Here is a 13,298-nt window from a genome sequence, read left to right as displayed (position 1 = left end):
TCTTTCGCCATCCAACAGGCTGTGATTGTGGACACAGCCATACACCAATGAAACACAGTTACTGGTAACACCCTGTCTGGAGAGGGTGCGGCTTAACGGTTAGAGGGCCGATGTTAAAGCTGGGGGGCCATGTTCGAGTCTGCCAGAAGGCTCAAACATGGGGTAATTATCTGCAGATTACTTAACCTCCCTGCATCTAAAAAATGCATATGTGCACTTTGGATGCAAGCAGTGCTCATGTAAAGCGCCCTGATGACTTCAGATCGGTGCCCGCTATTTATTCTGTGAGCGGGTGTCTTCCCATGGATGGACTTGGTTGTCACCAGCCTACATTTGGAATTTTAATTTATACCGCTAAAGAAGCTGTGACATGGCATACATTATGAGGAGCATAAGACAGAATGGTCCGAAAGGAATGCCAGAAGGTATCTGGTGGGGGGACGGTATAGCTCCTAAAAACCTCATGTTTTGACTGCAGTTAGAGAGAAAGCGCTATATTGTGACCGGTTTAGACACCCCCTCTCTCAGAACAAGCATCCAAGTGCGGCTAACCATTTTGTTGTTAAAGAACTCAATTTTGCTTGTTTTAGAAACGTCGGAAACATGGTGAAGGTTCGAGCTGACTCACTGGGTTCGAACCCGAGACCAAATGTTAAAACTCTGGCTCTTGCAGAGGACGTAATAGGCGTAAAGGCTTAATTTATGGGACTTTCTTCCCACTATTGAAAAAACAATGCGTTATTCTGCATTAAAGTAGTAAAGGCGTCACCGTGGCCAACACACAATAAAACAAATAATAAACAAGTCAGGTCCCGGGCCGTGCTGTGATTGGCTGACGTCACGGGGGTGTCCCGGGCCGGCAGCCAATCACAGCGTGGCCCGGGAAATGACATCACGGGGGTGTCCCGGGCCTGCAGCCAATCACAGCGCGGCCCGGGACACACGGCAAAAGGGGCGGGGCTTAAAAAAAGACCCAGAAACGCCCCCGAATCGCGTTTTCACCAGAAAGCGTGACTGACAGCCTCTGTCTCCGAATGGCTAGCCTCCATTTATGGAGCTAGCCAATGGGAAACAGAGGCGGTCCGAACATCCATACTGTTGACAAAAGTTTTCGATCTGGGCGGGGCACTGCGTGCCCTCGCCAGGTCGAAACGTAAAAATAGTAGCTGAACCTGGTAGCTAGAAAAGGAGAAGGGATGGTGCTTGCTGTTTCCAGCTCATGGCAAAGTTGTTTACTAAGCCCAGCCGAAGCAAACAATTCCCAGGTGCCTGTTGGCGGACCTTCTGTTTGCAGCATGGGGCTAAAATAGCTGACACCTGCTGGGGTAAGTTGGTAGGCTAGTTCTTTGAATTTCCGCTCTGTGCTGCTTTGCAGCACCAAGTATAGTTGTCCGGAACATCGTACAGCATGGATCAGTGTGTCAGCCATTGACTGCACATCGGGTAACTTCACAGTGAGTGATGGCATTCTGCTCTTTCACAAGGACACCTGCACACAAAGTAGTTCTATTCAGTCAAAGAGACTTGTGTAGGTTTTTGCAGGCCCAAAACAATTTGTTTTTTTAAATTGTTTCTTGGGCTCGGCAAGAGAGCTGTTGCTAGGCTCGGCTCACTCTGCTGTCGGAAGTCATCTGTCCTTCCCTTTCACCGATGTAGGTGCCTTCTCGTAAGGTACACTATGCTGAAGGCAAACACCGGAACAATAGCATTTGTCTATTGCCCTATAGTAGGTAATCAGAATTAAACACTCAACTCAAGTTACTAATGCAGAAAGTCCCTTAAAAGAATTGCATAGAATCCATGGACTATCTCAATATGACCAGTCACAAGCTTTCTATGATGCACTGAAGAAACTAGAAGAACACCTCAGCAACAAATCAATGAACATTAAACCCAGCTAGGGATCAACAGAAAACAACCTACGAACAGTGACACTCTAACTGGCTTTATAGAGCTATCCAACACAGAAGATACTGAGCTAACCAAATTAAGGACCCAAACTGGATCAAAAGATCCTGTCGTGGCAAAATAAAAAAAAATCTGTATAATTCTCCTACAAGTGTGTGCAAAATCCATTGCATGAAATATACTAAAATAAGTCCGTGGACTTTTGGAACCTTTCCATTCAAGATGAGGACGCCCTTCATCAGAGCCCTCATTAATGAACCGAACCTCAAGCCATCTAATCCAGGCAAATACAGACCAAGCTTCAATGGCCCATTCCTGGCACCACTGATAGAAAGGGAGGCCTTCTCCAGATTTCATGCTTTGTTGAGAACAACATGTTCCATACCAACAATCTCTCAATCAACGATCTGGGTTGCTCCCAAGGAGAGGCACACTCCGAAATTAACGCAATCTGGCACAGTCATGGCAGGTTGTGATCAGTGCATGCTGGGGAATCAGGATACACACAAGCTACTGATGTCTAAACTCTTGGACTGTACCTTTGTCGACTGTAATCCGTGCAGGCTGGATAACAATGGTTCTTGAATGTCCTGAGAATCGACAAAAACGGACTTCATCGTGGCTGTTTGTGATTAGTGCAAGATGGATGAAAAGGAAGGGGTGTAACAAAGAAAATAATGCACCTCTGTCCCACTCCAGGAAGGGGACTGCCTCAGAGGGCCACTGTCTGAAGAGAGCACTCGAGGGGGTAGAAAGGATTGAGTCAGAAGGACACTGTCTCAAAAAGACACTCAAGGGGGCACAGAGGGTTAAATCAGAGGGCCATTGTCTGGAGTGGCACTAAAGAGGGTTGTAGGAACTGGGGTCATCAGTACCCCGGGGGGTAGCTTGGCGCAAGCAGGCAGGCACCCGAAAGCTTAGGTGTTAAGTGACCACACAGCACACACATCCACTGAGACAATAAAACGCACGCAATGACGGACACCACACCAGTTAGGTTGATTAAACATCAATAAGCTTTATCTAGAATTAGAATCAGGGCAATCAACACTCAAGGTATCAAGAGCTCATTAGAGCATTTCATTAGGGGAGCAGAGGGAACATTTCAATCAACAATGCAGCATGCTTCTATAACCATTTCCTTGCAGGAGTAAAGGGGGTGATTCCTTAATCAATACAGCAGATCCCCATAAACATTTCATTCAAGGAGCAACTTAGGAGATAACTGTGGGCATTTCAATCCCCAGGTCAGTAAGTCAGAATAAACGTTTCAATAATCACACTAGCAGGCATGAACATTTCATTAGGCAGGAATGACATTTCAGCACTTAAGATCCAACATTTCCTTAATCAGGAATAACAATTTCACTGAACTGGGATGAGCTTTCCATTAATCAGCTGTGGAGCCCCTTGTGGGTAGAGGGCCAGGTGACACCTCCTTATCAGAGACTAAAGCATCTCAATAGGCATAAAGGACCATTTCATTATGGAAGGCAAACATTTCATAAGGGTAGCAGGGAAAACACTTCATCAGGCCTAGGTCAAGCCTTGAACCCGCAGGAGTAAACATGTCATTCACCCGGTCACATTAGCAATAACCCTTCCCCTAGTCAGGGGTTAACTCCTCTCATGGGGCGGTCACTCAATCCTTCCTGAGGGTTCTCGCCCAGTCCCAGTTCAGGGGCGACTAATTAGGGCCAAAGGGGCCCAACAACAGTCTTATACAAAAGGGGGCGAACACAAGCCCTCCCAGCAGGCATGTTACCTCTGTTTGCGAGCCTGCTCGGGCTGTAGGCCGGCTACGGGGCACAGTAGAGGTTCACGGTGCCCCGCGCTGGTGGTAGGGCCAGCCCTGAGGGTGTAGTCGGTCGGAGGGGGCTCTCCTTCCTCCCGGTCCCCCTACGTGTCGAGTCTCGGGCCGGTCCGGGGCTTCTCTTGAGTGGGGCCAATCAGAGGCCGGTCTCGAAGGTGCGAGGCAGGCGGGCCAATTGCAGTAGAGGCAGGGGTGCGGCCTATGACGCGGCCGGGCGCCCCGTCACATGAGGGGTGTGCAGTGGCTTCAGGCCCAGCATGGCCTAGTCGGCGTTTGCGGTGGCCTCCCCAGGCTCGGGGGCCGTGCCGGGACCTTGCACAATCAGACCGGGCGCGGCCCAGAGCCACACGAAAGCGAGCCTCTCCTGGCACCGGGGGCGGCCAGGGGCAAATTTCGGTGATGTTGGCGCCTTTCAGAGTGTGGAGCCACAGCGGGGACAGGCAGGCTCCGGGGGCTCCCACAATTTCGCGGTAAGTCGGGCGGCGCTTTTGGGGACACAGCGCTCAAGGGCCTCCGCGCCGGGGCACAAATTAGACCGGCGCTCGACAGGGATAGCGCTTGGGGCAGGCAGCAGGTTACAGCGCTACTCACAGGCACAGTAGGAGAGCGCTGGGTAGATAATGCAGGCAATATAGCAGTCCCAGCTATCAGGCAGGTCAGTGTTCTAGCGCCAAGGAGGGAGAGCGCTTATCGGCAGTCCAAGCAGTTTAGCAGGGGAGATGAAGCCAGACAGCGCAGGGGCACAGCCTAGGACCAAGCGGGCAGAGATGGCACAGCCCAGTACCTAGTTGATCCCCAGCAGTCCTTGGGGGGCGCAGATAAGTGGTCCTCTCAGCGCTAGATGGTTCCTGCGCCCCCTTTGTAGGCAGTTGCTTGAAGAGGAGGGGGGATGAGTTGGAGGCTGGAGGCAGGACAGTCTCAGCAGGTCACTGCATGTGGTCCCTGGGTTCCCCTCCCGCCGGGCCAGATCAGTGGGCTAGTTCAGTGTTCCTCACTCAGCTTGGAAGGCAGCACCTCAGCCCTGTCACTCCCAGTGGCATAGGTTCCTGACTAGGCCCTACCGCCTAAGTCTACTGCGTAGGTTCCCCCAGGTCGGTGATGCCCCAACTGACTAAAAAGTTTCCCTCCTTTCTTTATATATGCCCAGGTCAGGTGACCACACTCTAAGGCGGCAAAAAGCAGTCCCCTCCCAAATTCTGGAAGGTTCCAGGAGCTTCCCTACTCTGGCTATGGGAGAAAAAGGCGGGCTGGTGTTGCAACAATGTTTAAGGGTCCCAGCCAGCTCCTGGCAACTAGGGTGCTACTAAAAAGACCACTTCACAGTAGCAGGGGCCTGTGGCAGTTATGTTGGGAGAAGAGAGAACCTGCACCTTAGCATTGATTAGCAATGGTAAGGCGCCCGGAGACCTAAGGCCAGCGAAAAAGAGGGTGGGAAAAATGAGGCAAGGGTGAAAATAATAGGGAAAGACCACCCTAGGGCTGACAATTCTAACAAGAGTAGAAAGGGTTGGGGCAGAGGGTCGCTGGCTTACAGATAGTTATGTGAAAGTTTTCAGGTGGAACTGATCCTACGAAACGAACCTTGAGATTTGAATGAAACTGTTTCTATCCAGTCATTTTCAATGCTTCCTGTGAACCCTTGCACGGCTACTTCCCGCCTCACTTCCGGTGCTGGGCCCAGCCCTTTGGTTTTGCTTTGTTTGGCCTAAGTTGGCAGGGTATGCACAGACATGGGTACCTTGCTCACTTTGCCACTGGATTCAAGCTAGCCTGGCTAATGACGGCTGATTAACCAGAAACCGGTCCCAGGATGCTGGTTTCCAGTCCAGGGACGCCAAGGCTTGGCAGTTCGGGCCGGACTGTTCCCATGAGGCACAGGGTCAGACTGATTTGCTTTTGGCCATGTCTGAACTGGGGTGGTGGAGTGAGCTAAAGAATGATGATGGATTAAACCAAGATCAGTTAACTGGGGGTGAGTGCTTGCAATGTTCAACACTCCGTCCATCATCCCCTTTGGTTTTGCTTTATTCGCCCTAAGTTGGCAGGGTATGTCCAGACGTCGGTCCCTTGCTCACTTTGCCACTGGATTCAAGCTAGCCTGGCTGAAGACGGCTGATTATCCAGAAAAAGTCCCAAGATGCTTGTTTCCAGTCCAGGGAAGACATGGCTTGGCAGTGCGGGCTGGACTGTTTCCATGAGGCACAGGGTCAAACTGATTTTCATATGGCCATGTCTGAACTGGGGTGGCGGAGTGAGCTAAAGAATGATGATGGATTAAGCCCAGATCAGTTGACTGGGGTGAGTGCTTGCAATGTTCAACACTCTGTCCATCACCCCTTTTGGTTTTGCTTTGTTTGCCCTAAGTTGTCAGGGTATGCCCAGAAGTGGGTCCCTTGCTCACTTTGCCACTGGATTCAAGTTAGCCTGGCTGATGACGGCTGATCAGCTAGAAACTGGTCCCAGGATGCTTGTTCCCAGTGCAGGGAAGACATGGCTTAGCAGTTCGGGCTGGACTGATCCCATGAGACACAGGGTCAGACTGATTTGATAATGGCCATGTCTGAACTGGGGTGGCGGAGTGAGCTAAAGAATGATGATGGATTAAACCCAGGTCAGTTGACTGGGGGTGAGTGTTTGCAATGTACAACACTCTGTCCATCATCCCCTTTGGTTTTGCTTTGTTCGCCCTAAGTTGGCAGTGTATGCCCAGACGTGGGTCCCTTGCTCACTTTGCCACTGAATTCAAGCTAGCCTTGCTGATGAAGGCCGATTAGCCAGAACCGGGTCCCTGGATTGCTTGTTTCCAGTTCAGAGAAGACATAGCTTGGCAGTTTGGGCTGGACTGTTCCCATGAGGCACAGGGTCAGACTGATTTGCATATGGCCATGTCTGAACTGGGGTGGCGGAGTGAGCTAAAGAATGATGATGGATTAAACCCAGATCAGTTGACGGGGGGTGAGTGCTTGCAATGTTCAACACTCCGTCCATCATCTCCTCTGGTTTTGCTGGGCCCAGCTGTGTCACAGTTGAACGCCCCTTTGCAGATTTTCCATCTACTCTCTCTCATTCCCTCCACCAGAGGGCTGGTCTTCATTGCTTCTCTGTGCTGTGCAACCAGTGGTGAAAAAGCCCTTTAAAGATTTCCAGAAGAATACCGCCCCAACCAGCACCGGCGTCATCAGTGACGCCATCAGCAGCAGCAGCCGACCCTGCGTGCTCCTTCCAGGTGGATCTGAAACAGAAACACAAAATATATTACTGTGTGGGATGTAGTAACGGGGAGTCACGCATAAATGAAGAAATATGCGGCTTTAATGGGAAGCCCTGAGGATCACAGCAGACTCCTCTGTCCCCACCGGCTCCACTACACCCCCCCACACCCTCCACGTTCTGCCCCAACATAAAACCTCAGTGCAAAGGATATTACTTACCAGATAATATTACTGTGACAAACCACCTTTGGACAGAGAGTGGGGGTGGGGACGAGGAAAAGGGTTCAGACACTCATCAGAACATCCAGAGGTGGTACCAGGCCGGGCTTCTAGGCGCCTCATGACTCCTGTGACTCAGTATTCACAAGGCATAACTTACAGCCTCAGAGGGCAGCAGGTCCGGTTATAAAGCAAGCCCTGAGGTCTATTTACTTGATTTTATTCATTCATACATTAACAGAGCGCACACTGACTCGCTGCAGTTGTGGGACCCCGGATGAAAGTGGGGCAAGAACGAGCAGGAGTAAATCAATGAATATAGAGGGAAGTCTTCATGCCAGACGAACGGCCTGCTGCTCCCCCCCACCTCCCCCCCGGGGGAATTTCTAGTGCCAGAGAATTCCACGGACGGAGTACTGACACAGAGCAGCCTCTCTGGACACAGCAGCCCCCCGGAACCAAAGGACCTCTACAAGCGGACCCCCTTTACTTCCAGACTCTCAGAAGCCCCAAGGTCTTTGCCCGGTCAGCGGGGGAACAAGAGCCACAAAGGGTAAACTCAGGGCGGGCACAAACAGCGCTGAGGTGAAGGGAGTAGATGAATTCATGGCAAAAACAAACTAACCGAGGGGCATATCATCAAGGTGCCGCAATAAAATTATCGCCGCTTTAGCGTCCATTTTCGGGTGAAAAGCGGTGATAATTATGTCACATGATCAGCAAGGTCACGCTATAGCGTGAATCCATGCCTAAGCGCCTGTTTCCTTAATGCCCAGCATCTCAACGCTAATGAGATACATAGTAGGCGTTCCTCACCAAAATAACGTGAGAAATGTGGCTAACAGACATTTCTCCTATCAGCAAGATGCTCGCTAACCTGCATAGCAATAAGAAAAGTAGCGCTAACTGCGCTTATCGCTCCTTTCCTTTCGCCTGCTTTCTTTTTGACTTCGCTATCATAGCCTATGTGAAGTGGATTGTGCGGATGAACCCACCCTGCCCTATAATCAACAGATCGCCTATCAATGTGCGATTATTGCTGGATTTCCAGTGATAATCGCACATTTTGCAACTATCGCTGGATGATATATCGCATTTGTGTTAAGCGTTGCTGATAGCACGCTATCTCAGCGATATAATCCAGCGATAGCCTGCGATAATTATCCACGCGCTAAGCGTGCATAGCGATAATTATCGCTGGCTGTTGTGGATTTGCTCACGACTAAGTAAAAACAAATTTCAAACGCACACTTTAATGATGCGTGCACTTGCATTACTCTCAGTCTCACCAGGATATGCTGGGACACTAGTCACAGGTGGAAGAGGACCCTATGAACAGGGGAGTTTACACTGTCTGAAATAGACTACAAGTGCCTACTAGTGCAGGACACAAGACATGAGCTTGACGGTCTGGTGGGGAAGATACAAGAGTCTTGGGGAGGGGAGGTAGTGAAAGTTAGAGCCCCGGGATGTGCCAATGCTTTTCTTTTAGTTTCAAAAGAAAATAGCTAAAAATACGATCCACACAAAAGACCCCATGGTATGCTATGTTAATTTCATATATAGACAGCATGGCTACCCATCAGGTTTCCCAGCACTAGGCATATGCCCATATGCTGCTGAAACCAAGCGGAAATGAGCATGTTCTGGAATTAAACACAATCACAAATGTTGTATAGCTCCTAAACCCTCGATTTTCTATTGCGTGGCGCTTTAGCAATCATTTTCCAATTGGACTGCGCTTGGGTCAAGTCAAGGAACTCACTGGGTCTATGACTTTCTACAAAGACCTGCGCCCACAATGGGCTTTGTCCCTCAGATATGATCCTTCTGAATCAGGCCCTTGGAGTGACAGCTCACTTGGCTGAAGCGTCAACTGCAGAGTTTTTGTCACAAAGATTACAATGATTCACCCCTGGGCACTGCAGCCGCATCCACACAAGCGCCCTGAGACACTGACGCCACCGGTGCATGTCAGGGTCGGTCAGTCTCCAGTAGATTTTCTTAATAACCTCAGGGATGACAAGGGATCTAGGCACCTACTGTAGGATGGGACATTCATCGCTGCCTTTTCAGAGCCCTAGAGGGGCTGTTGGTTGATGTCGATGAACTGAGTGCCAGACAAATATACAAAATCAGAGTCTAAAACAGACGGGCACACATCAACATCATCTCCTACACCAACGATACCGAGCTTGTCCTCATCCTCATCTGACCACACCTGGACATCACTAAGAACTAACAGTTCTTTCTGGACTCCAGGAGTTCTTGTGCAAATCAAAACAAAAGCAGGGGGGGTTCCCGGGCTGCTGGAGGCTTGGTTTGTTTAAAGAACGCGTTGTACTTTCTAGGACTCTATGGGAGTAGCCTTTGCCGTGCTTTGGACTGCATGGGCTATTACTAAATATGGATATGATTCTTATGTTTTTATAAGGATACTATTTATTATAACCACATAACGGCATAAATCGGGAATATCTGGAATGTCTGTCTGTAATGATCTCAAAATTTCAGTGTGTTTATGAGTCCAATTTATTGGTTTGAAATCAGGTCTTATTAATTCATAGAGAGGTTTAACCCTCTCTGCATAATTTAGAATGTATGTTCTACCGAAATTCAGGAAGCCTAGTATTGATTGTAAATTTTTTCAGCGTTTTTGGTGCTTGGAGTACTGCACACTTCTCTAGGAAGTTGTCTGCAAGGCTCTTGCCTTCACTTGATAACTCATATCCTAAAAACAGGACAGTTAGATGGGCAATTCTTGACTTTTTAAAGTTGAATTTGTAACCTTCTGATGCGAACCCAAGTATTATGGTGTTCACTCTCTTCAAGTGAGTCTCCAGGTCATCGTCTGTGAGATAGATGTCATTGACATATGATAATGCCTCATCATCATATATTTGTAGTAACTCTGTTACTCTTGCTGAGAATAATCCTGGGCTATTCTTGAATCCCTCTGGAAGTCTGCAAAATTGTTTTTGCGACCCCATTATTGAGAAAGCGGTCAAATACCTGCTTTCAGGTGCAATATTTTGACAGAAGAATCCATTAGAGATATCTAATGTCGTTTTATATTTTTTTGCGCACGATGTTATTCATTAGTGCTGGACTGTGTGAGTTTTGTACTGCAAAAGTTTTGCAACAGGAGTTTAAATGTCTGTAGACCAAAACTAGGCAATATGAATCGTCTGGCTTGGAGACAGGAAACAAAGGATTGTTCATTTGTGAGGTGCGTGTTTCAATCACCCCTTGATATTCAAGTTGATCTAAGATCTCCCTGACTTGCTTTTTAGCTTCTTGTTTAACTGGGTACTGCCTTTGTGCAGTGGGTTGATTTTTTAACTGGATTTTGCGGGGAGGAGACTCCTCATCCCATCCTACATGATTTTTGTATAGTGCAGGGGCTTGGGCCACTGCCCATTTTCTTGCAAATGTGTATTTTTTATGAATAGGGATATGATTTGAGAAGGCAGGCATAATCATTTCTTCGCCATGAGGGCACTCCCTGACAAACTCTGGTGGCCAGTCTTTTTCAGCTAACAGGATGTCATAGCCTTTTGAAAGTTTCTCCCAAAAGAGACCTTTTATTTTCCTAGTTTTATCTCCCTCTATACGTAATGTTATTTCATATAGCTTATGGGGCACACTAACTCTTGTGTCTGCAGTTTCCACCTGAATGTATTCATTCGTGTCCACTGTCTCCAGATGATTCATCAGTATCTTGCGAGCTATAGTCACTTCTGCTGCGCTGTCTAGCATTGTCTGGGCCCACTCTCCGTTTTTCAGTTGTGTCCTCAGAATCCTCGGCATGTTTAATTTTAATACTTGCTACCTTCTTTCTGGGAAATTGTGATTTTTTATTTTGATGAGCAGGATCTTTGTCTATGGACTTGACATGCTCTTCCTTGTGTTCTGACCGTCCTCTTCTTTCCGATTTCTGTGAGGAAGATCGAGAAAGATTTAGTGAGAAGGATCGAGAGGGACGTGTATCAATATCTTGATATCTATCTGGTTTACTCAATTTATCCCTATCTCTGAGATTATATCTCTTTTCAGAGGGTTCCCTTTGGGGAGACTTGCCTCCTCGGCCAGGAGATCTTTCTCTCCGTTGAGGAGACCTTCCTCTGGACTGGAATCGTTTTTCCTTGGGAGTGGATTATTTATTACCCTCCCAACTCTTTTTCGGAGTATTTAGATTATTTTTAATAAATGTTTTTTCAGGATTTTCAATTAGTTGGGGTTTTACCGGTTTCCCACCTAAATTGCCTCTTCCTAGCTCTTCATAGGATTTTTCTATGATTTTAGCAAGTTCAAATGGTTGGTCTGTTATATCTGTCTCCTTCAATTTCTGGCGGTGCTTTATGTCGTTCCTTGCTAATTGAAATAATTCTCTATATGCCTTTGTTAATTCTTTTAGTTTAACTAGGAGTTCTTCGCTCGACATTGTTTCAATGTCTGGGTGTGTTGCGTAATTGGCTAGAACCGGCCCGTGGCTCCTGGTCTACCTAGTGGACCGGCCTGGTGATGTTATTTCGATGTTTTAGGGCGCTTTTAAACCAGAGCAGGTGCTCTTGGTATGTTAGTGGAATTTCAATTTCCTCGAAAGGAGAGTATTCCTCTGGAGCTTCCGCTATTTTGTAGTAGTGAACTCATGTGTTACAGAATGTGCTACTGGAAAGTTTATCCAGGTATAGAATACTTCTGTCTGCCGAAATGCATGTGCCTCTACCACAAATATGACTGTACCACCTCTTGATGTTAATCCATTTTCTATAAGTTTTATAGTTATGGTTTTCCTTATATTGACCGGGCTGAGTATTGCATCAGAGGTCGTTGTCTTGGACTAGTGTGTCGTCCGCTATCAGTTGAGCTGCTAGTCTAATTCTTTCCCTTTCTTCGTCACTGTCTGACATTTTTATTGATTGAAAGTTTTTGTTGCAGATCAAGTTTCAAGGAGACAAAGATTAGGTGCACAATATTTTGGAACACTGTATCCTTCAACGTTGACTAAACCAAGAACTAATACATAGGATTCTCATCCTACTAAGTTCCGGCGGATATTAACCTTTTACCCACTCCAGACGTCTTTTGGAGTTTTTTACGGGAAAAAAGGGTCTGTGTGAAAAGCACGACTGAGTTACTCTAGTGTCTTGCGTTAGATTATCGCCTTACCAAACGTTCTGCGCCATGTAGTGTAGTTCCTATTTTCCCAATAGGCTCTGCGCAATGGAATAACATAAACAGCAGTGTAGACATAGGACTGAGGTCATCTAGGTCTCTACTGACTATGTTAGACTTAATTTAGGTTTGCCAGCTAGCTCAGAGGTCACTAGAAACTTTCTTGAATGAATAGGGAGGGGTTAACTTCCCTGATTTAGACAAGAAGGGATTCAGCTTCTGACAACCGCATAAACATGACAACTTTGCTCCCTCAGATAAAAGAGTGTATCTCTAGAGTCGTGTGAAAACAATAGACGGCTATTTCACTCAGTCAATCGTGCATGCTTAAGTTCACCAGAGTGCAGAGAAATAGAGAGACAGGCGTTTTCAAAAAAAGGTGTTATTTCATTGAGCAGTCTTCTTTCTCATGCAAGAGAAATGAATTGCCACAATTGCAATACTTATCATAAAGTAAAGTGCGTACAGTAAAAGTAGTATTATGAAATAATACTGTAAAAGCATTGATACGGTTTCTTAGCCATATGATACTTTAAAATGGATAAAATATATACATACATAAAAACATTGACTAACGAACTCAACTGGTGTTTCTAGATACGCCTACCCCAGTGTACCTGACCTAAGCCTAATACGTGGGAAGGAGTAAGTGAGTTTACAGTTTTTAAGTTAAGTTAAGTTTTGCCAAGTTTCGGAATCAAGAATTCTATCTAAGGTTTTAATCAGCTCCGTACCTTGGTTCTAGAATGAAGGAGGTCTTGTATCTCGCTTCTCAGGACTCGATCTCCCAGCAACCCGCGAGGGTGACTTGGGAACACCAGAGCTGGATTTTCTCGGCGTGAGAAAAGGCACTTCTCCAGCACGTCAAAGGGGAGGGGCGGCTTCCTCTGGCTCTCGCATCAGCTGCGCTCCGGATAAGTAGAAAGCCGCTCTGCTCCACACCACCGTGTGTTTGCTTAAGGCAACGT

At 47.4% G+C, this 13,298-nt stretch overlaps 1 protein-coding gene across 1 annotated transcript in view; it reads right to left on the bottom strand.

Moving 5' to 3' along the window:
* Positions 1-2,930: 2,930 nt before the first annotated feature.
* LOC147709994 (major histocompatibility complex class I-related protein 1-like) overlaps positions 2,931-13,298 on the bottom strand; it is a 108,915-nt gene continuing 98,547 nt past the window's right edge. The window contains exon 5 of the mRNA XM_086919302.1: positions 2,931-6,953. Coding sequence (XP_086775428.1) covers positions 6,775-6,953 — 179 coding nt within the window. The 3' untranslated portion in view covers positions 2,931-6,774. The remainder of the gene's footprint in view (positions 6,954-13,298) is intronic.

Source organism: Lissotriton vulgaris, chromosome 5 (genome assembly GCF_964263255.1).
Source record: "Lissotriton vulgaris chromosome 5, aLisVul1.2, whole genome shotgun sequence".
NCBI classification, from domain to species: domain Eukaryota; kingdom Metazoa; phylum Chordata; class Amphibia; order Caudata; family Salamandridae; genus Lissotriton; species Lissotriton vulgaris.
This window is presented reverse-complemented; position numbering and strand designations above follow the sequence as displayed.